We start from the raw sequence: 24,143 nt of genomic DNA, 5'->3' as shown, positions 1-24,143 counted from the left end.
CTAATTTTAAAACAAAGAGGCTTCTTGGATGCTGTAGTGGACACTTTGATTCAGGCCATAACTCCTACTATGAGGAAAATATATCACAAGATTTGAAAAGTTTTTCTTTCCTATTGTGTGAAAAACAAGGTTTTAGCTGGTTTTATTTCAGAAGGGTTTATCTGCTAGCTCTTTAATGTGTCATATTTTGCTTTTTTTGTTTTATACCACAAGAACATTGCCAAAATTCCTGACATTCAGAACTTTTTTCAAGCTTTCGTCAGGTTGACCAGTCATTAAACCTATTTCTCCTCCTTGGAACCTCAATTTGGTTCTAAGAATTTTGCAGGTTTCTCCTTTTTAGAGCCTATGCATAGTTTGGACATGCAGCTTTTGTCTTGGAAGGTTTTGTTTCTATTAACAATATCTTTTAGAAGAGTTTTTGAGTTGTCTGGTCTTTCTTGTGAGCCCCCTTATCTTGATTTTCACCTGAATAAGATGGTTTTAAGGGCTAAAGTGATCTCTTCATATAACATCAATATGAAAATTGTGATTCTGTCTCTTTGTCCTAATCCACAAAATTAAAAAAGTAAGACTTTTACATAATTTAGATTTAGTAAGAGCATTAAAATTCTACTAACAAGATACAAAGGATATTAGCTAATTTGTTTATTATTTTCTCGGGTAAAGGCCACAGCCATTACTTTAGCTTACTGCTGGACATTAGGAGCAGTGAGCACCCATTATTTCCAGAGCTTGTTTAATTTTATGAATTTCTCAAGACATCATGCTGATCCTTTTGAATGGCAACCTACCAATCATTGAACCATTCCCATCAATGTTTGCTTTGTAAGGATGTGTTGCTACTTATGTACTGAGTCGATGTCTAATGCTAGATAGGGTCATGCAACATTGCATTTGCTCAGGGATTTACAACCAACCAGGCTTATCCACAGGACACTTTTCTGACCTTTCCCCTAATGTAACACAATATATCCACTCTGCAATTATATACATGCTCTCTTTTGGGAATTTTTAATAGTCTTGGAGGTTGAAAAACCTCCAACTACAGAGCCACTTTTATGAGATCTAGGAAATGTCGATTCATTACCCTTGGGTACTGAACATAATTTCCCAGGGTTACCTCATAGGCTTTTGGTCTCACCCTCCTCAAGAAAAGATTCCTCTTGTCTCATATTTCCAAACATCCTTTTAAGGCCAAAGCTTTCTTGGAGGAACAGAATCAAGGATTTTATTCCATCCTTTTCCTTATTCCAAAGAAAGAAGAGGCTTTCAGGCCCATTTTGGATCTATAAACTCTAAACACATTTCTGAAAGTTCCCACTTTAAAAACGCAGATGATTTACACTATACTATTTTTAGTACAGGAGAATGAATTTATTATGTCTACCATAGACTTGAAAGATGCCTATATGCATATCCCTATTCACAGGCATCATGTAAAAATCCTTAAATTTGCCTTTCTAAACATGCATTTCCAATTTTTGGCATTCACATTTGGTCTGGCAAAGGGTCTCGGAGCACTTTTGTTTGTAGTGAGAGATAAGGGCATTGCAGTAGCTCTTTACCTAGATGACATTCTGGTACAGGCTGCTCCCCTTCAGATGAGTCAGGAACACAAACCAGTGTTTTCCTTCTTGGCTTCATCAGTCTTAATTTCAGATGCCTTTCCTTACCACATTCCACTTGGGTCCCTCAAATGTTGCAACAGTGGAATTGAGATCTCTTGACTTTAAGACAAGACAATCTCTAACTTTATGGTAGACTCTCCAATCATTTCCTCTTCTTTTTTTTTTTTTTTTTTTAATAAATTTTTATTGAGGTTTTGCGAAGACAGTACAACAGATATAAGACATCATATCTTTGCATCAAACCTAAGCGGTACATTTCAAGTAAACAACTTTTACACAATACAATGATGAAATTTTCCATATAGATAGTCCTATAAAGAGCTAAACAGAACGAGAATGGAACTGGAACCTCATTTTCTTTTCACAACCTAAAAATTAGCTATTTGAACAGTCATGGCAGAAGCCATCGGTTTAGAATAGGTTGATAAGGGGTAGTTAGAATAATATCAAAAGTGGAGATATCTTTTCGTGGTGTGGATTATATGGTAAACTATGAATATATTGTTAGAAAAAAGATACTAAGGTTAGGATACGGCATAGGCAAGACAAGCCGTGCATTTAGTCCTCCTAGAGTAGGAGGTCCATTATAAAGAGGGGGGGGGGGGAGGTGGTGGGTAAGTGCGACAAGAAGGATATAAAGTTTAAAATCTAGTATAAAATCCAAAAGGCTCATTGTGGGTTAAAGAGGAGATAATTAAATAAAACGACATACAGTATAATGTAAATAATCAGACTGCTACAGTGTAGGGCAGTATAGTCCTGTATATAAGGTCATGGACATATTGGATATCAGGTGAACATTAAGAGTAAAATGGTTACCCGTTAGGCTAATGGTATATCCGGCAAGATAGAATTGCTCATGTCACATAGAGTATCAATCTGGGGAGTTTAGACATGTGGAAATGAAACATATATATAATGAAGTAGGATAGTAGTGAGAAACAGCTTCAACTTACAGGCATACTTGCTTGTCCAAAAATAGAAGTGGCACTAAAGTAAAAAGTGCAGCTGTTAGTTAGGCAGTGTAATGAAAATATGAAATAAGACTGCTTCACACGGTTGTGTTATCCGTTCCCCGCCGCCCAGACACGGGCCCTATGCCCAGGCGACAAAACAAACAGGCAACTATAATTACAGTATACGAAAATATTTTCCAGATAGGAAATCATCCTGAAAAACACTGAAGTGTCATACAGTAAGGATATTGTAGTCCCAGAAACAGATTGTGGGATTTCAAAAAACATTAAGCACAAAACATTTTAGTAAACAAACAGTGATTAAGCCATCTAATAGTGCAAATGGTTATTACATCATTTATCTAGGGACATTAGTTTACAGCTAAGATTTGCGTTATTACCTGTTTTAGTATAGATAGCGCAAATAATAAAGTTTTATATGGTATGAATGTGCTGAAAATATTAGCACTTAATGCCACATTATGTTTAGTAACATATAGATTATTGCTAGGGCTTAAAGGTTAACTAGTCAACTCACAACAAATAACGTATAGTATGAATAACAGAACCATAGCTATATTAGAAAATCAATTTAGTAGTTAGCCGTAAGATGACTTGAAGCTTAGTAGACCCCATAAGGCTTTCAATCCCGCTGCTAATACTGCAGTATAGATACAGTAGCTTTCAGTATTCTAGGTCCAAGTATATGAAAGTCATAATTCTGGCCAGGAGATGGTTAATATAACAAAACAGTAGCCATCAAGTCTAATAGATTTCTTACAATAATTCTCCCAGGATAAGATGGCAGCCCAACATCCAGACTAGACAGGTTAGGTCACCTGAGAGTAATAGAAGCAAGAGCGCCATCCTACCCCTGCTTTCAAGGTGATGTAAGTGTCAGTAATGCGGTACACAGGGTTCCATGATCGTGTCAGAGTACCAGGTGAGAGATTAATCTGTAGACATAGTGGAGCATTAGGATCTGACTCCCTATTTACAACGAAAGTCCCCAGGGCCAAATCTATCCTTTGTCGGCCAGCCAGTAGATTTGAGAGCTTTAGGGGAAGCTTATGCGCTGCGTGCTTCACTGTCCCTGCAGCTTGCTTTGTGCGATCCTGGGATTCCTCCGCATCTGAATAGCCAGCCGCAGCTCCTATGACGGCAGACCCCCAGCCAGCCGAGGGCCCGCAAAACAAAGTGGGCTCGAAGCAGCTCTTCTTTGTCAGAGATGGGCCAGAGTAGCCCTGTGATTGGGGTTCTGTGAGTAGAGACGGAGGGACGCTGCAGGGGACCAATGTTGTGCCTCCGGGGGTAAGCAAAAGGTCATTGGTGCTGCCGAGGTCCTTGTTCAAGGGGTTAGATATGATGGCGCCACAAGCAGAATCAAGGGAAACTGTAAAGGCCTCCCGGTACTGCCGCAATAGGAGGCCAATTTCCTGCAGGGGGGCATGTGGGTCCATGATAGGTGCCGGTCACTGGCAGTGCCCTAGCGATATGTTGGGCTGCTGGTCAAGAGATAGGATTCTGATATTTGTGCCCCAATATCAGGAAAGACAGTAGCAGGAAAGTTTCGGCAGCAGGTATACAGGCCAAAGGTACTGGCGGCCTCGTGGTAGCGTAGAGAAGCGAAATAAGAGCCGTTATTCATCTATTTCTTCAAGTCTTTATAATGACCTTCCATAAGTATAGTCTTGTCAGGGTGATAGGTGGTTCTGGAGAAAAAATTGCAGGTATATGTGATAAAAAAAGAACCCAAATTGAGCAATAAATGCAGGAGCTCTTGTTATGTATGTCCTATCACCTCGGGGGTTGGCTCCGCCCCCATCATTTCCTCTTCTGTTATGACAGGAGTCTTTCCTGAGGTTTCCATCAGACAGTGTCACCGCAGTGGAAGTACTCCAAAGCACCTTAGCGATGAAAGAGGTAGCCCGCTTTCTGACTTAGACAGAAGCCATCATTTTTCTGTTCTGGGCAATTGTGAAGCAGACTTCCTCAGTCGTCAGTACCTTTTCCAAGGTGCATGGTCCTTGAATCAGGATATATTCAACCAGAATGTGAATCATAGGAAAAGCCAGACATAAACCCCATGGCCTTTTATTTATACCCTAGTTTTGTGCAAATTTTCAAGTTCCCCTAAGACTATAATAGATGCACTAGTGATCCCCTTGTCATTCAAAATCATTTACATATTTTCTCCTTTTTTACTATCCAGAATAGTAGGCAGGTTAAAACAGGAAAGGGCCTCAGTGATTATGATTGCTCTGGCATGACCTTGTAAGACTTGGTATGCAGATCTGGTACAAATGTCCTTCAACCAGCCTTTGTGTCTTCCTCTCAGGAAGGTCCTTTTCTCTCAAGGTCTCTTTTTCCATCAACACCTCAAATCTTTTAATACCGGCCATGTAAATTAAAATCTTTTTTGTTGTTCTCCTTACCTGATTTTTCATCTGGATCAAGCAGTTTTTAGAAATACTATTCTCTTCCTATTGTTGTTTCTTCTAAAAACATCAATCAGGAAAATTGTAGTTCCATATCTCCTTCACCAAAAAAACACTAAATAGAGATTACTTCATATCTTGGATGTAGTCAGGGTCTCAAAATGTTATCTTCAAGCCACTAAAGAGTTCAGAAATGATTTGTCCATTTGGTAAGGGACACAACGCTACTGCAATTTCTCTGACAGCTTAGCTTAAAGCTTTGATTCACAAAGCATGACTAGTAGCTGGGAAGTCTCCCCCAGAACAAATTACTGCTAATTTTACCAGAGCAATCTTGGGCTGTTAGAGTGAAGCTTCCATTGAACAGATTTTCAAGGCAGCTACTTGGTCATCTCTACATACTTTTATCAAATGCTACCATTTTGACACATTTGCATCTACTAAGGTTGCTTTTGGTAGGAAAGTTCTGCAGGCTGCAGTGTCTGTTTTGTACTTCTACCTGCCTTAACTATTTTTCTGACCGTATTTCATAGTGGTCTTGTGGACTTAATCGTTTGGGTATAGGATTCCACATTTCATGGCTTGTGGACTCTCACCATTGTATGCAAGAAAACTAAACGTATGCTTACCTGAATTATTTTTTTTTTTTCATGAGGATGAGAGTTCATGAGACCCGCCCTTATTTTTTTCAACTGTTGGAAGCAGTACCAGTTTGCTTACTTTTACCTTTTTTTCCTTTCCTACTTACATGACTAAGGAATCATGGAAAAGTGGGGAGATTAAATCTCTGTATACTAAGTTATTTTGCCTCCTCCTGAAGGACTGGACTTTAATCTCACATGTGATGGATCATGGATTTGCACCATCATGAATTAGATTAATTTATCAGGTAAGCATGATGGTGTTTTGCACAGAAAGTTTTGCCAGATGGGAGTAGTGTAATATTTTGTAATATTATAACATTTTCTGGCATCCAAAGCACAAACTAATTGATTTAACAAAAATGTAATTAATGGTAATTTGTGGACTAAACATAATAGACTAGATTACAAGTGGATCGCTAATTTATTGTGCGCCCACAAACGGGCAAATTTGCCCGTTTGCAGACGCGCAATAAATAACCAGCCATTACAAGTGACTGGTTATTGCTAATTACAACCGTGAGAGCTCACGGTTTTAATTAGCACTTATAAAATTAACTAGAGATCAGATCTCTGGTTAATTTTATAAATATGCCCAAATGCCAAAAAAATACAGTGTAGTGTATTTTATTAAAAAATAAAAATTGTACCATTTTTATTTTTTAATAAAATAACTGCACTAGGCAGTATTTTGGGGGGTAAAGCTGGAGGGAGTGGGGTGTTAGAAAAAATAAAATGGCATTGAAAAGTGCCTTTATATTGCGGTCTATGGGGAACTGTGTGTTCCCAATAAATATATATGTATATGATTATATACATATATTTGTGTAAATATGTGTATATACACATTTTAACACATAAATATATATGTATATAATCATTTACATATATATTTTAATTTGCTGCCATCGCTGAGCTACTTACCCCCTTTACTGCGCATAGGTTCTGATGCCGTCTCTGATGGGATCAGATCGACGCTCCCATTGGAGCCTATAGAAGCGTGTTCTCGTAAGAGCAGTTCTTTCTAGCAATGCGAACGCGAGTGCTTAACTTGTAATTCCAGTGCACATTAGCGAGCGCTGGTATTATTCAGTGGAGCGCAAATATCGCTTGCTCGCAAGCGATATTTAGAGCTCCACTTGTAATCTAGCCCCATATTAGCAAATTTAACTTAATATAGGCCTAAATTTTAGCTGGTCGGTCAGTAAAATCAGCTAGGTGGCGATGCACCCATTAGATAGATATAATATTGGCATTTAGCCGCCAATCAGCAGGCGCTACACAGGTACTGAACCAAGAATGGGCCGGCTCCTATGCTTACATTCCTGCTTTTTCAAATAAAGATATCAAGAGAATGAAGGAAAATGTATATTAGGAGTAAATTAAAAAGTTGCTTAAAATTGCATGCTCTATCTGATTCATCATATAACAAATTTGGGTTTTGTGTCTCTTTAAGTAATACATTAAACTTTAAAGCATGATATGTATCTAACAATGCATATACAAAACAGCAGATTATTAGAACAATCAAAAGGCAACATTTATGGGTGTATGATTCAGATTGGCAATTAAATTAGACAACAGAAACCTTAAGAGCCCTGTTTGCTCATATTTGAGGATGTGTATTGCATCATCCAATCAACTGCCAAGTTAAATTATACTCATACTATGATTGGTTAAAGAGGCTTTAAATAACAGGTGCTTCACATACAGACTGTAATGGCTTAATTGAACAATTAGATTTTCTTATTATTATTATTATCTTTTATTTGTATAGCGCTGCAAAATTCCGTAGCACTGATTTATTTTGCCAATGTTTTGTTTATTTATAATTCACACATAATATAATAATGAGAAACATTCTCCCTCCAGGAATATTATTGGATATGTATTCAAAATTAAAATGTTGTCACTAGACTAATGGCAAATGTGGTTTATTATGTGTGTCATCTCAGGGAATCATTCCAGTTCTTCAGAACTTTATAGATAATATCACAGGTTTCTACTTAAAAAGTTTGATTGGCCACGTCTTTGTACACTTTTACTTAGTGGTGTGTTTTGGGAGGAATATCAATTTATATGCATATCCTGATTATCTTGTAACTAATGTGTTTTTTCTTTATTGACAATTTTTTTTATTATTATTTACTACTTTCGGCATGCCAAAAGGTATAGAAGAAAGATCAGAAATTTTAAGGTTGCGCAGACGTTTTTTGAAGGACCAAGAAAAACTCAGCCTTATATATGCAAGAAAAGGTGTGGCAGAGCAGAAAAGAGAAAAGGTTTGTTAACTTGCTAACATGGAGTAATGTTTTAATTTGCTGATAGTACAGTACTTCTATAATGAAAGGATGTTGTTATTGTTTAAATTGTGTTAGTAGCAATACTGTTTCCTGTGTAATATGCAACAGCAATAGGAACATAATCCAAAGTATAGCAATTTTGCGCTTTTTTATTGTTCTGACAGTGTGAATTTAGCTATAACGTCAATGTGAGGTCAAATATAAATGTGAGTTATTAAAAATGGCCTCCACATTTTACAAATATCACATTATTCTGTATTTATATTTCATTTAATACCTCCTACTTATATTGAAATAATCATTTGCAACATATATTGAGGTATATATTTGTAATAAATTGTTTACCCTTCCTAGCATCTTAACATTGTCATCATTGCTTGTTATATCCTACCAATAAAATTTGCATACACAAAATGTATTCTATGCATATAATTATTTGAAATATAGGGTGCACTGTGTCATAAGTAGTTCAGGATAACTTATCATTTAGCTTTTTCTTTCAAAAAAGGGTTGGTGAGAGTCCACAAGCCTTTACTTCTGGCAATTTCACTCCTGACCACTAGGAGGAGGCAAATATTCCCAAAACTCCAAGAGCCTTAAGCCCTCCCACCTCACTGGTAAACCAGTCTTATCTCTGCCTCCACAGGAGGAAGTTGGGAAGAGGTCAGATGTAAGAACAGAGTTGCTCCATGTTTTCTTTTCTGAGAGAGAGGTTCTCAGACCAATTTGTGGCCCATTGTCCCTCAGAGAGCTACTGTTTGGACAGAATGAGGTTTATGGAGTATTGGGTAGAGGCACAATTACAGCCAGTGGGAGTTAGTCTCAGGTCTGTCACAGGTTTTGTGGGACCGGTCACTAGCCTCCTCCTGTTGGATCTTCGTTATACTCCACATATTTAGACTCTCTGCTGTCACGCATACAGCACTGAATTGGCTATCTACTGGAAGCAGTTTTTCCAGCAGATGGTAAGTCCAGTAGCATGCATGCTTATTAGGTAAGTATGTAGTTTATGCATGCACTCACATAGCCTTTAGGCTATTAGTAGGTAAACTTAGTGTTGTACATCATAGCCAGGGAAATATTGTGACAGGCATTTTATTTTGCCTTATATGTTTAGTATGTGAATTTAGGCTGCAGGAACCTAATTTCTTTCTAATGGTAGTGAGAGTCCTTACTCTTGGGTTACAGCACCTGGCCACCAGGTGGAGGCAAAGACACCCTACACCACAGTTTCAAATATCCCTCCTACTTCCGATTCCCTCCCAGTATTTATTTGCCTCATCAAGGAGAAGGCATGGATAAAGATGCTGCTGAAATATAAGATTTTCAGCTTTACTCCTGCAGTGGATAGTTCCTGGAAGAGAAGATGTTTAGGAAGGTGCGGTTTGTGCATTGTTTCTTCTCCTTGTTGGAGTTGAGTCATAAACTAGCCACGGTTGTTGTAGGGTAGTACCTTTGCCTCCTCCTGTCTGGCCAGATACTTCACCCTTCTTACACTAGTCCTTCTCTGTTTATTACAGGTCAGGACATGTAAAAAGAGATAATGCCGGTAAGATGGCTCTGAGCTGGGCCCCATCTCTTCCCTAATATTGCACTTAGTGCTGGGGAATTGCCATATTGCACGGTGCAGGTTAATTTTCCCTCCCTTCAGTGTCAACCTGTCTGTCCTCACACGGCAAGGGCTCTATGGTCAGACAGTGTGTGGGCAGGATTGGCTGACCGTGCCTTTACTACAGTCCCAACCTGGTCTTTCGGTAGCTCAGTGTATGGAAGTTGTGGGTCTCATGGTCGTGGTTTCAAGCGCAATTCAGTTTGCAAAGTTTAATATGCATCCTTCACAACTCTGCATGTTAAGTCAGCGGAACAGGAACTATTCTGATCTCTCTCAGGTAATTCACTTGGACCAATCCACCAGACAGTCTCTTTCTTGGTGGACGTCCCCCGAACTGTCACGGGGCATGGGGAGATTATCACTACAGGCGCCAGTCTATCTGGTCGGGGAGCGGTTTGGGGTTACTTGAGAGCTCAGGGTGTCTGTTCCCCTCAGGATTGGTTCTACCTATCTTTTGGAACTCAGTTTTGGCTGTTACTTCGATCTCTTCCATTCATTAGTTTCCAATTAGACAATGTCACGGCAGTGGCATACATAAATCATCAGGGAGGCACTCACATCCCCCTTGCAATTAAAGAGGTTTCCCGCATCTTGTCTTGAGCCACCAGTCGTTAAATCCAGGGGAATGGTCTCTCAATCAGGAAATTTTAGACCAATTTGATAGTTTACTGGTTGTGGTTAGCAATAAATCTAATGGTGTCCCGGCTCAATCACAAACTGCCTTGCTATGTTTCCAATACAAGGGATCCATAAGCGGAGTTACCTGATGTGCTGAAAGCTCCATGGCATTATCATCTTGTCTACCTTTTCCCTCCAATTGTACACCACCCCACAGTGGTGGCTTGTCTCAAACAGGGGGGGTGTTCCTGCTATTTCAGTGGCTCCACCATGGCCTCGTTGTACTAGGTATGCAGGTCTAGTCAGGATGTCCAGCGCTCCTTTATGGCGTCTTCCTCTTCAGAAGGATGTGCTCGTTCAATGTCCATTCTTTTATCAAAATCCTCAATCTCTCAACTTAACTGCATGGAGATTGAACAGTTGATTTTGACTCCAGGAGGTTTTTCTGAGTGAGTAATTGATTAGACAAATTTATTACAAGGCCTGGAAAGTGTATCCTGATGTCCGAAGATTTTACAGTTTCTACAAGAGGATTTGGACAAAGGACTGTCGGATAGTTCTCCTAAGGGTCAGATTTCTGTCCTTTCAGTTCTGCTGCATAGAAAGTTAGCGGGTTTGCCTGATGTTTAGTCTTTTTTTCAGGTGCTTGTTATAATTAAACCTGTTTTCAAGCCAATTTCTCCTCCTTGGTATCCAAATTTGGTTCTTAGGGTTTTGCAATCTTCTCTATTTGTGCCAATGCACTCAGACATTAAATTGGTGTCTTCGAAGGTGGTTTTTCTTTTGGCAATCTCTTCAGCATGGATAGTGCCTGAATTATCTTCTCTCTCCTCGGATCCTCCATTCTTGATTTTTCATTAGGACAAGGCGGTCTTACGTATTGTGCCTGAATTTTTACCTAAAGTGGTTTCTGAACATCAATAGTGAAATTTCCTTCTCTTTATCCGAATCCTTAGTCTTCAAATTAGTGACTTTTGTGCAATTCGGATGTTATCAGAGCTTTAAAATTCTATTTTTAAGCTACTGAAGACCTTTGTCAACCTTCCAGTTTATTTGTTTTGTATTCTGGTACATGGAAAGGTCAGAAGGCTACTCTGGTATCCTTTTCTTTTTGGTTGAGGAGTTTGATTCGTATGGCTTACTCAGAGGTGGTTCATCAACCGCCTACCCGAATTACTGCTCATTCTACTTGTTTAATATCATCTTTCTAGGCCTTAAAAAATGAGTCTTCTGTAGAACAGATATGCAAGGCAGCAACTTGGTCTCGTCTTTGCATACTTTTACCAAACTCTAAAATTGTTATGTTTTTGCCTCGGCTGAGGCAGCTTTTGGCAGGAAGGTTCTTTAGGCGTATTTTCTACTAATGTCATGGATACTGTTCCTTTAACATTCAAGCTGTAACGTCTTCTCTAAACTCACTATAAATTCTCTACACGCCCCTTACCAGGTGCCTAGTAATTTTGGACGCATCCAGAGCTAACTAACTCTGTACCTGTTTAGGCCTACAGGCCTTAGCTGAAAAAGCTATTCCCCTAAACTACCGCACTGCAACAGGCTTTAGCTGTGAAAGCTATTTTCCTAACCACCGCACTCAACCGGATCAAGTTCCTCTCTGGCAACTCTGTTTCCTAAACTCTACAAGAATCGCCATCCAGCAATCCGCTGTGAAGTAATTTTCTCCTCACCTTCTGTCTCAATGTTCCCGGATCTGCAACATCAGGCTTCCTACTGACACATCCTCTGCATCTCCCCCTCCCTCCTACTCCGAACTCGTACCGGAACTCCTCTTGAAACTATTCAACCTTGTTTGCGGAGCATTCTCTATAATAACTCACTCCTTGTCGTACCTGTCATATGGCTCATTAAATCTCCGGTGTCCTTGTTCAGTAAGTGCACGCCAGTGTTCTGGTGGCCAGGCCTACTGGCGTGACGTCATTCAGAAAACTCAGCACCTTCTTATTAAAAAAAAATGCCAGAAACTAGTTACTTTGTCTCCTAGAACAAAGTTACTTCAGCCAGGTCTGACATACATATATAAATTAAGTCACAGACTGTTATTAGCCACTTTAGGTGAAGGATTCTTAGCTACAACTTAATCCAGGAATCTGACTAAGTACTAGTACACACATACTACAGATTTTTGCAGTTGTGATCCACACGTACTCCTAATTGCAGATATGCTCTTGATTATTGGACAGAACTATAACAACTAATGAAGACCTGCCTTTCATTTTTCTTTTGCTGTTTCTTCTGGTGAAGCGCTTTCAGGGTACATTTACCAAGCAGCGGACGCTGCTTCAGCCTACCATCAATTCAGGCTCGCCTGAAACGGAAGTTAAAAAGCAGCTGCTCCTTAACTTCGTGGCAGACTGAAATCATCCCAGTACGATCGGATGATTGACACCCCCTGCTAGCGGCCACTGGTGAACAGGGGGCAGCATTGCACAAGCCGACAGCGTATGCCTATGGTAAATCTACCTTTTAGAATCAATTAAGACTATTTAGCTGAGCTAATGCTATAGGTCATAGTTTCTAAATCTAGGCCTTTCTTTCTTATTCAGTGAAAATATGTGTTTGCACCTGGTCTGGATGCTATTATTACTTCTGTGTCTGGAGGTAAAGGAGCTTTCTTTCCTAAGATATGGAGAGTCCACAACGTCATTCCAATTACTAGTGGGAATATCACTCCTGGCCAGCAGGAGGAGGCAAAGAGCACCACAGCAAAGCTGTTAAGTGTCACTCCCCTAGCTATAATCCCCAGTCATTCGCTTTGCCTCTGTCTATGGAGGAGGTGAAGTTTGGTGTCTGAAGAAATTAATTCCTTTTTCGGATACTTTTCCCTGCAAGCATTTGGGTTTAGCTGAGTACACGTCAATCTCTTCAGTAGAGTAGTGGTGGCTTTTAAGCAGTTAGGAACTTGTGAGCTAGTCCTTGCTTTGTTTCCTAACACATTGCTGTCCATGGTACAGAAATCCAGAGTTGGTTACTCTGTTCTTTCTTTTTCTTCAGGTCTCTGTAAGGAGTATGTGTCCTTTCACATCTTGCAAGCTGTATTCCTGCCGGATAGCTAGACTGCAGGTAAGTGCTTTTGTCTTCTAGGTCTTGCACTTCAGAAGAATATGTCATATGCAGTAGATGGGGGCATTTTTAAAATCGTTTATACAGGATTTTCTTTGGCAGTGGGCAGGCACATTATGTATGTTGAAGACTAGGGGTTAATCTTCCCTTTATTTGGACGTTTTTCATCTTTGGGCTAATTTTGTTTAAATACTTTATTAGTATGTGTGTGACTTATGTTTTATACAGGGATTTATGTATAAACTTAAAATTTAGCAGTTGGTTTTCTTTACTTGCTTAGCTAGAACAGGCTAACTGGCAGACTGCTTGAGCGTTTGTGTAAATTAAGCTCCGGTGTTGTAGGCAGAGGGAAACGCGCGCCTTTTACTTGCTGCATAGTTTCCTCTTTCTACCGGTCATGTGACCTCTCTGCTGTCGGATATTCACGGAGCGGAGCAGCGTCATTGAATTTCAGTCTCTTCAATGTCGATCTACTATATGATCATTTTAGAGACTTCTGGCAGCCAAATTGTGTATAAGTGTTACGGTAAGGCACCTCAGCATGTCTGAGGTGTAGGGGGCCTGATTGGTTTATTATTTTAAAGATTTTTTGCATAACGTTAAGCGGCTGTGGTATTAAAAAATCTTAAAGTGACAGTGTATTTAAAAAAAAATATATATACAATTTGGGGATTTTTTGTTTAATATTATGGAGATGGACCAAGACTCTATGTCTTTTGACAAATGCTTGTTATGCCTTGAGGCACAAATTGTTTTGCCTATGCATGTCTGTGCTGCATGCTTAGCTAGAACACTTCATATTAAAGATAAATTGTTGCCCTCTGAGCACAATGTCTCTGAGGATGATTTTGTTCAGGCAATGCCACAGCTTTCTCCTCAAATGTACCAAGCCTCTATGGCGTCACATACAGTGCTCTGCAGCTCTTCTAAGCCTCCTGGAGGAGTTTATTTGCCTGCATCTGTGGCATTATCTGCTTTTCCTATTTTGGGGAAACGCAAGAGGAAAATTAAACATTTTTCAGATAGTAAGTTATCTGTCCCTTCTGCTACGCAGGTTGCTCTCCCTCATAAGTCTGATGATGAGGATACGTCGGTAGCCTCTGAGGGTGAAATCTCAAGATTCGGACAGTATAATTCCTTCATCTGATACTGAAGAAGTAAACTTCAGATTTAAGCTTGAACACCTTTGTGTACTGTTAAAGGAGGTATTGGCTACTTTGGACGACTACGGTACTTCTGTCGTTGTCAACCCTAAGAAGTCTAGTAAACTTAATAAATACTTTGATGTTCCTTCCTCTGTGGAAGTGTTTCCTGTTCCAGACCGTGTGATGGAGATTATTTCACAGGAATGGGAGAAGCCAGGGATACCTTTCTCCCCGTCTCCTGTCTTTAAAAAGATGTTTCCTGTTGCTGACTCCATTAAAGATCCATGGCGCAAGGTGCCTAAAGTAGAAGGGGCTATTTCTACTTTGGCTAAGAGAACTACGATCCCTATAGAGGATAGCTGCTCCTTTAAGAATTCCATGGACAAAAAGCTGGAGGCATATTTGAAAAAGATGTATGTTCATCAAGGTCTTCAATGGAAACCTGCAATTTGTATTGCCACAGTAGGAAGTGTGACATCTTATTGGTGTGACGCCTTGTCTGAATCAATTTTAGTAGAGACTCCGTTGGAGGAGATCCAAGATAGAATTAAGGCTCTCAAACTAGCCAATTCCTTTATTTCTGATGCTAACATGCAAGTTATTAGACTGGGAGCTAAGATGTCTGGCTTCACTGTGTTAGCCCGTAGGGCTTTGAGGCTAAAATCTTGGTCAGCTGATGTTCCCTCCAAGTCCAAGCTTCTTGCGCTTCCTTACAAGGGTAAGACCTTATTTAGACCTGGTCTGACAGAGATAATTTCTGATATTATGTGTGGAAAAGGGTCTTTTTTACCACAAGACAAGAAGACCTATAAGACGTCAAAATAATTATCGTAACTTCAAAGGTCAAAAGTCTTTCTCTCCCTCTTCCAAGCAGGAACAGTCCGAGTCTTCTTGGAAGCCCAATCAATCTTGGAATAAGGGGAAGCAATCAAAGAAACCCTCAGCTGAGTATAAGTCAGCATGAAGGGTCGGCCCCCGATCCGGGATCGGCTTAAGTGGGGGCAGACTTTCCCTGTTTTGTCATGCGTGGATACGCGATGTCCCAGATCCTTGGGCTGTGGACATAGTATCTCAGGGTTACAAAATATAGTTCAAAACTTTCCTTCCCGGGGGCAGATTCCACCTCTCAAGATTATCTGCCGAAAAAGTGAGGCATTCTTGAACTGCGTTCAGGACCTTTCCTCCCTGGGAGTGATTGTTCCAGTTCCAGTAAGGGAACAGGGTCTAGGATTCTATTCAAATCTGTTTGTGGTTCCCAAAAAAGAGGGTACTTTTTGACCCATTTTAGACATAAAGTGTCTCAACAAGTTTCTCAGGGTACCATCCTTCAAAATGGAAACCATTTGTTCCATTCTTCCTTTGTTTCAAGAGGGTCAGTTCATGTCAACCATAGACCTGAAAGATGCGTACCTTCATGTTTACATCCACAGGGATCATCACAAGTTCCTGAGATTCGCCTTTCTAGACAAGCACTTTCAGTTTGTGGCTCTTCCATTTGGCCTTGAGAATTTTCTCAAAGGTTCTGGGGGCTCTGTTGGCATTGATCAGGTCTCGGGATTTGCAGTAGCTCCCTATCTGGACAACATATTGGTTCAGGCGCCATCTTTTCAACAAGGAAACCCTCATAAAGAGATCTTTTTGTCTTTTCTACGTTCCCACGGATGGAAAGTGAATCTGGAGAAGAGTTCCTTTGTTCCAGCTATAAGGGTAATTTACCTAATAACTATAATATATTCTCTATCTATGAAAATTTTATCCAATATTCTTTCCTCTTGCTTCTCTCTTCAGTCTACTGTTTGGCCGTCAGTAGCTCAATGTATGGAGGTAATTGGTCTGATGGTCGCTTCCATGGACATCATTCCCTTTGCTCGATTCCATTTGAGAGCTCTGCAGTTATGCATGCTCAAACAATGGAATGGAGACCATTCAGATCTGTCTCAGCGGATAGATCTAGACCAGTTGACAAGAGACTCTCTCCCGTGTTGGCTTGCTCAGGAGCATTTGTCTCAGGGCACATGCTTCCGGAGACCTTCCTGGGTGATAGTGACCACGGACGCCAGCCTGCTAGGCTGGGGAGCAGTCTGGGACTCGTTAAAGGCTCAGGGACTATTGACTCTGGAGGAGTCTGATCTTCCAATAAACATCTTGGAGTTGAGAGCGATTTACAATGCTCTGATGGCTTGGCCTCAATTGTCCTTAGTCTGGTTTACCAGGCTCCAGTCGGACAACATCACCTCAGTGGCTTACAGTAACCACCAGAGAGGAACTTGAAGTTCCTTAGCCATGAAGGAGGTTGCTCGGATTATTCAATGGGTGGAAGCTCACAATTGTTGTCTATCTGCCATTCACATTCCAGGAGTGGACAACTGGGAAGCGGATTTCCTGAGCAGACAGACATTTCATCCAGGGGAGTGGGCTCTCCATCCCAAGGTGTTCTCTAGGTTAACCCTCAAGTGGGGGGGGGGGTCCCGGAGTTGGATCTGATGGCGACTCGGCAGATTGCCAAGCTTCCAAGTTTCGGTTCAAGGTCAAGAGATATGCAGGCCGCTCTGATAGATGCTCTGGCGGTTCCTTGGGACTTCAGTCTAGCATACCTTATTCCTCCGTTTGCTCTCCTTCCATGAGTCATTGCTCGTATCAAACAAGAGAGAGCATCGATACATCTGATAGCCCCTGCGTGGCCTTGCAGGACCTGGTATGCAGACCTAGTGAAGATGTCTTCTCTTCCACCTTGGAGGTTTCCTCTGAGGAAGGACCTTCTAACTCAGGGTCCATTCCTCCATCCAAATCTCGTTTCTCTGAAGCTGACTGCTTGGAGATTGAACGCTTAGTTCTGGTTAAGCGTGGGTTTTCTGAGTCGGTCATTGAGACCATGTTACAGGCTCGCAAGCCTGTTACTCGTAAAATTTACAATAAGGTATGGCGTAATTACCTTTATTGATGTGAATCCAGTGGCTACTCTTGGAGTAAGGTCAGGATTCCTAGGATTTTGTCTTTTCTCCAGGAAGGTTTGGAGAAAAGGTTGTCAGTCAGTTCTCTAAAAGGTCAGATTTCTGCTTTATCTATTTTACATACGCATCTGGCAGATTTGCCAGATGTTCAATCTTTTTGTCAGGCCCTGGTCAGAATCAGGCCTGTGTTTAAACCTGTTGCTCCTCCTTTGAGCCTTAACCATGTTCTTAAAGTTTTGCTGCAGGCTCCGTTTGAGCCAATGCATTCTATAGATATTAAGTTGTTATCTTGGAAGGTTTTGTTTCTTATTGCTATCTCTTCTGCTCAGAGAGTTTTGGAGCTCTCGGCTTTGCTGTGTGATTCGCCTTACCTTATCTTTCATGTAGATAAGACGGTTCTTCATACTAAATAGGGTTTTCTGGCATATTTCATGAAACTTTCATGATTCATATAGAGCATGGAATTTTAACCACTTTTCCAATTTACTTCTAGTATCTTATTTGTTTAATCTTATTTGTATTCTTTTTTTAAAAACATACCTAGGTAGGCTCAGGAGCAGAAATGCACTACTGGGAGCTAACTGCTGATTTGTGGCTGCACATGTATATTTCTTGTCATCTGCTCACCAGATGTATTTAAAGTGAAGGTCAATTTTGATGAATAAGTGCCCGGTTTTTAATAATCCTATTAAAAACAAGGGCACTTTAATTCATCAAAATTAACATTTCACTTTTTAATCCTGGCAGCTGCTCCAGCGATTCCCCCGGCCATCGGAAGCCTCTGCAGACGTCAGAAATGACAAATCTGGCTTCCTCCAATCATGGCTTCCCCCCCGGGGGAATCTTCGCCTGATGCAACGCCATGATTGGAGGAAGCCGGATTCGTCATTTTGGACCCGCGAAGACGGCTTGCGATGGGTGGACGAAGTGCTGGAGCGGCTGTCAGGATTAAAAGGTAAGTTTTTGAAAAAAACAAGTGAAATGTCAATTTTGATGACTTAAAGTGCCCTTGTTTTTAATAGGATTATTAAAAACCGTGCACTAATTCATCAAAATTGACATTCACTTTAACTAGCTCCCAGTAGTGCATTGCTGATGCTTCAACAAAGGATACAAATAGAATGATGCAAATTTGATAGTAGAAGTAGACTGGAAAGTTGTTAAAATTGTATGCTGTATCAGAACAATGAAAAAAATGTTTGGTTTTGATTCTTTAAGGATATTCTGACACTTTGCCCTGTTAAATATGCAAAATTGTATGGCTTATACAGGTAGCCCTCAGTTTACGCCAGGGTTAGGTTCTAGAAGGAATGGTTGTAAATCGTAACTGTTGTAAATTGAAACCCAGTTTATAATGTAAGTCAATGGGAATTGTCATAAGTAATACCTAATACATTATTTTTAAAGCTTTGAAATGAAGACTTTAAATGCTAAACAGCAGTATAAACCTAATAAATAATCATACAACACAGAATATATAATTAAACTAAGTTAAATGAACAAAAACATTTGCTAAACAGCATTATAAACTTAATAAAATAATCACACAGCACAGACTTTACTTGCATTTTTCTGTAAACAGTTCTTTTTATGCATTCCAATCTGGACTGATTTATAGACTGGAAGATCTTGTTCCTTTGCAAGTTGCTCGATAGCTCAGGTCTGGTTAAACTGATTAATTTCAGATTGCTTGGCTTGCATATCTTTGCTGCAACACAAGCGAACAGCTCCACCTACTTGCTATTTTAATCAATGCACTGCTCAATGCTTTTCAATAGCAGTCACGACTGAAAAAAAGGTTGTTATTCTGAAACGGTGCAAATTGAACCATTGTAAACCGAGGGCCACCTGTACTTATTACTGGATTTGGGGTGTGGTTTCTTAATGTTGTGATGGCAGAGACATTCATATAGATACAATGTTAAATATTAATGAACATCTTCCTTTTGAGCATATGCATATATTCTTGTTTAAATATTTTTCAAAACCATTATTTAGCTTTATCTACAGATAAACATTGTGTAAGCATTTTTCCTTGTCTAATGTTTTTCTAGGACAAAAGCAAGTCTTTATACCTAATAATGACAAAGAGGAACTAGGCAGGCTCAAGGTAGTCTTTATACCTAATAATGACAAAGAGGAACTAGGCAGGCTCAAGGTAGTCTTTATACCTAATAATGACAAAGAGGAACTAGGCAGGCTCAAGGTAGTCTTTATACCTAATAATGACAAAGAGGAACTAGGCAGGCTCAAGGTAGTCTTTATACCTAATAATGACAAAGAGGAACTAGGCACGCTCAAGGTAGTCTTTATACCTAATAATGACAAAGAGGAACTAGGCAGGCTCAAGGTAGTCTTTGAAATATTATTTGGAAGCTACAAATTAAATATAGAAACCTGACTCATCTATTCTAGTCCAAAAGAAAAGGACTAAAAACATGTCATTTCCTGATACTGGTTTAATACAGCTGCATTAGTGCATCACAATTAATCTCAAATATCCTGACCCAGTAATATAAGACAAAAACATTTTTTCCATCATATGAAAGCCCATTTTGGGCACTTTTTTGTATAGTCTATTCTTGTTTTTTCTAAAGTAGGTTTATCCAAATTCTTTCCTTCGCCCCTTTTAAGATTCCTTTCTGGGGTAAAGTCCTGGAGGGAAAAAAATGAAACTTGTGTGGGAGGAGTCTGATTTGTGCTAGGTTTTTCTTGTTGAAGCAAGTGTGTAATACCAACTGTAAACCTTGTCTTTTTACTAAATGGGATAAACTACTATTCATGATTTCACTCTATATTTGTTTAATTTTTATATCTTCTCTTTTAGGCGATAAAAGTAGAACAGAAAATGAAACAAGATGCCCAGGTCGTTTTGTATAGAAGTTACCGACATGGAGACTTACCTGATATCCAGATTGCATACAGCAATCTAATTGCACCTTTGCAAGCTCTAGCACAGGTCTGCATTTGGTTATTATAAGAGTATATATTTAATTTGATGCATATAACTTGTTCATCCTTATGCTATTAAGCTTTTTCTCTGCAGAGAGACCCAACTCTGGCTAAAATGCTCTTCAGTAGCCTGTTTTCTGGAATTCTAGCAGAGATTGACCATCACAGAATAAGAAACATCGCTAAGAACCTACTTGAACAGTTTAATGGATTCCTGAACAAAACTGTGTCTTACTTCCCTCCATTCATTGCATGTATTCAGGTAGTGCCTAAGACTACTATTCACTGCTACTAGTACTACTTAAGTTGACAGGAAAAGTGAATTGTAAAACAAAAAATTGATGCATATTTGTTATAACAACATGTGTTGTGGGTTGTCCAGTATTTTAAAGCCTAAAATCAGTGTTTTGTCAAACTGAATCATAACTTATCTGCATAATATAATTGAAAGAGTGGTCTCTCTACTAATCAGCAAAAGTATTAACATATATAGTGTGAACTTTTGAAGCATCCCCACTGAAACTGATTCTACATTAAAAACACATGCTCTGAAAATGCAATAATATTTATGTATACTTATCAGAGCCTCTTAGTGCATAACAGAATTAGCAGCACACATGAGTATGTTTGTTTATTTAAGTATAAGGATGAATCCTTGTGTTTTGTTTCCTTTTTATGCAGGGTATATGCTATGAACACACTGAGCTACTTGATCTTAATCCTACAAGTGTTAGCACAAGTTGTTTAGCAAGTCTTCAACAACCACTGGGCATTCTTCTGCTTGAGCAGGGGTTGCTACATGTTCTTCCAGGAGAGGAACCCCCAGCAAAAAAGATGCGTGGAAAGACAGATCTACCGCCAGATGTTGTCAGATGGATAGAGCTTGCTAAGTAAATAATGTCTACATTATACTATGTATCCTTATTTTACAGAAACTGTATTGGTTGCATAGAGATGAGAGAGAGCTTACATTATAAAATAAACTGACCTGTACATTAAGAATGGAATTACCTGGGTTTTGGATATAATTTCAAGAGGATTCATTCAGGTCATCAACATAAAAAGGGCTATCATCTGCAGCATCAGTTCTGGATGAAAGGATGGGCACAAATGGGGGTCTTTCACTTTTACTATTTTAGCTAGAGGAGCAAGGTGTCCCTCATGAGAAACTTTCCATTTTACTTCAGTTTTCCAGTTTGCTTCTTTTTTTGGGTATCCTTTGTTGAAGAAGCAGCAATGTACTACTGTGAGCTACCTGAACACGTATATGTGCAGACACCAATCACCAAATAGCTCCCATTAGTGCATTGCTGCTCCTGAACCTTCCTAGGTATGCTTTTCAACAAAATATACCAAGTTTATGAAGCAAATTAAATAATAGAAGTAAATTGGAAAGTTATTTAAAATGTCACTCTATCTAAATCACAAAATTTTAATATTTACTTTCCTGTTACTTTAAGGTTACTCTTTCAAAGCCCATAGCCCATATTTTCACCCATAATACACTCAGAGAAGCATTGGAACCTATTTTGGATAGATGAGAGTTCATGTAACTAGTAGGTTGGCAACAAAATGGTAATTATGTACGTGATGTATTTACAGTAAAAACATCAATCAGTGCACAGACAAAATACTATTTCTATGAAACGTTTGCAATACTCTGTTTACTAGAGGACTTTTAGGGTGCTCTAGTCTATGAAAGTGGTACTTGCATACCCATCTTTGCACTATAAACAGTTCTAAAACGTTATCCAGATCCACACATGCCCAAGTGGCTATCAGGTTATAACTATGGCACAGTTGCTGCCTGGAGCAAAATGAGGGGTCAAACAATGATGAAGATTTATTATGTACTCTATAAATAGTAAGTAACACGAAACACTTTTTGCATTCTATATGATGGCAACTGTGTGACTATTTATGAAAACTACAATTATTTTCTAATTGATTTGTTCGAAAGAAAGCACTGAAATGTATGTTTTAAATAAATGTGTAAATATAGCTTCTGAACAGGGGTGTGAAATTGATTAAACAGTGAAAGGCATAATGTACAAACTACCTTTGTCAGATGTTGTTATCCATAAATCCAAAATGTATATGCTCAGATTGCTTCTTTAATGCAGTTTGTTAACATATGATTTTTAAGATTCATGTAACTTTTGTTTTAATCAGTTGTTCATTTTTTTATAGGCTATATCGATCTATTGGGGACTATGATGTTTTACGAGGAATTTTCAGTGGAAAGATTGGGACTAAGCAAATTACTCAAGATGCGCTAAATGCTGAGTCAAAATGTGATTATGCCAAAGCAGCTAAATTATATGATCAAGTATGTTCAGATTTATATCTATTAAATAATACCTTACCCTTTAAAGTCAGAAACTGTGATCTTGAAAATCTATTTTTTTATTTAAATTAAAATAAATAATCGAGTAGAACTGAGAAATGTGACTACCCAGTAATCTTAACAAGGACAGTATATTTAACTCACTATATCCATTTTTCAGAACCTAGATAAATTATTAATTTGATACACATCTGTCTTCAACTCCAGTAAACTTTTTGAGCCATTATGATTATTTTAAATTTCTTACTTTTATTCAGTTAGCTAATTTCTTGATTTTTAATGCTTCTTTGGATGCCTGTTTGCAAGTGAAGGCTTCTTAAGGGGACATTAAACACTTTGAGATAGTAATATAAAATTATAAATTGTATATATAAAAAACCTTGCAATATACTTTAATTTTTTATTTTGTCCCCCTTTTCTGTAATATCATTCTGAAATTGTGTGCTTTTCAGTTCCTGTTAGAAACAGAAGTGCAGAACACTGTTGTATTCTACACAACCATTGACTGCACACTCTAATGACCTATTTATAACTGTCCCTAATTGGCCACAGTGGAGAAGGTAACCTAATTTACTACATTGCAGCTCCTATTGTTTTATAGACACTTAAACGTTACACTTATTTTGTCAATATTTAAACAGCTAATGAAACTTTAAAAATTACATCTACTTGTTATTCTTAAACTAATCTTTTCTTTAAATGCTTCATTCTATATAGCATTTATTAAGTGTTTAATGTCCCTTTAATTAGCAGTAATTTATAAAGCTTCATGGTTAACAACCTGAAAATGTAATAGTTATTCTAAGAACATATGTTCTTCCTGGTTTCATTCAAAATAAATCAAAAATCCCATGTAGGCCAACCCCAGAGATGCCTAGCTATCCACTGTTTCCATTTGACTGTCTTGCTGGTCTCACTCAAAAATAGAAATCAAGTCAAAAGATAATAATAAAATGGCAAATCGTTTTATTACAACCTTTTAGCACATTCTAAAAGCAAAGCCAATTATGTCCATTTGAACTTTATGAAAAGCCCCTTGGTTCAAATTGAAATTATCCTGCTCCATTCTAGCAAGAGTTTTCCATCTAAAGGAAAGGAGAGTCCACGGCTTCATTCATTACTGTTGGGAATTAAGAACCTGGCCACCAGGAGGAGGCAAAGACACCCCAGCCAAAGGCTTAAATACCTCTCCCACTTCCCTCATTCCCCAGTCATTCTTTGCCTTTCATCACAGGAGGACGGCAGAGAAGTGCCGAAGATCGGAGTAGTCTCTTATGCAGGGTAGTACTCTTCGCATTGGGACTGGAGTTTTAAGTAGTCCTGTCAGCCTCTCAGTGAGAGCCTGGACGAAAGTTAGAGTCTGGAGATGCAGGGAGAGTTTTTCTGCGAACCCATCCCGACTTATATTAACAGCTCCACAAGCAATCAGCATTGACGAGTTTCACTGCCTGCTTTCACGCTCAAGTCCATG

At 39.1% G+C, this 24,143-nt stretch overlaps 1 protein-coding gene across 1 annotated transcript in view; it reads left to right on the top strand.

Annotated features, from left to right (window-relative positions):
• PRKDC (protein kinase, DNA-activated, catalytic subunit) overlaps nt 1-24,143 on the top strand; it is a 2,064,551-nt gene that overhangs the window by 1,507,099 nt on the left and 533,309 nt on the right. Inside the window, 5 exon segments of the mRNA XM_053715028.1 lie at nt 7,836-7,948; nt 20,201-20,332; nt 20,420-20,587; nt 21,007-21,215; nt 22,516-22,654. Of these exon segments, the coding sequence (XP_053571003.1) occupies nt 7,836-7,948; nt 20,201-20,332; nt 20,420-20,587; nt 21,007-21,215; nt 22,516-22,654 (761 nt within the window).

Source organism: Bombina bombina, chromosome 5, assembly GCF_027579735.1.
Source record: "Bombina bombina isolate aBomBom1 chromosome 5, aBomBom1.pri, whole genome shotgun sequence".
Taxonomy (NCBI): domain Eukaryota; kingdom Metazoa; phylum Chordata; class Amphibia; order Anura; family Bombinatoridae; genus Bombina; species Bombina bombina.
This window is presented reverse-complemented; position numbering and strand designations above follow the sequence as displayed.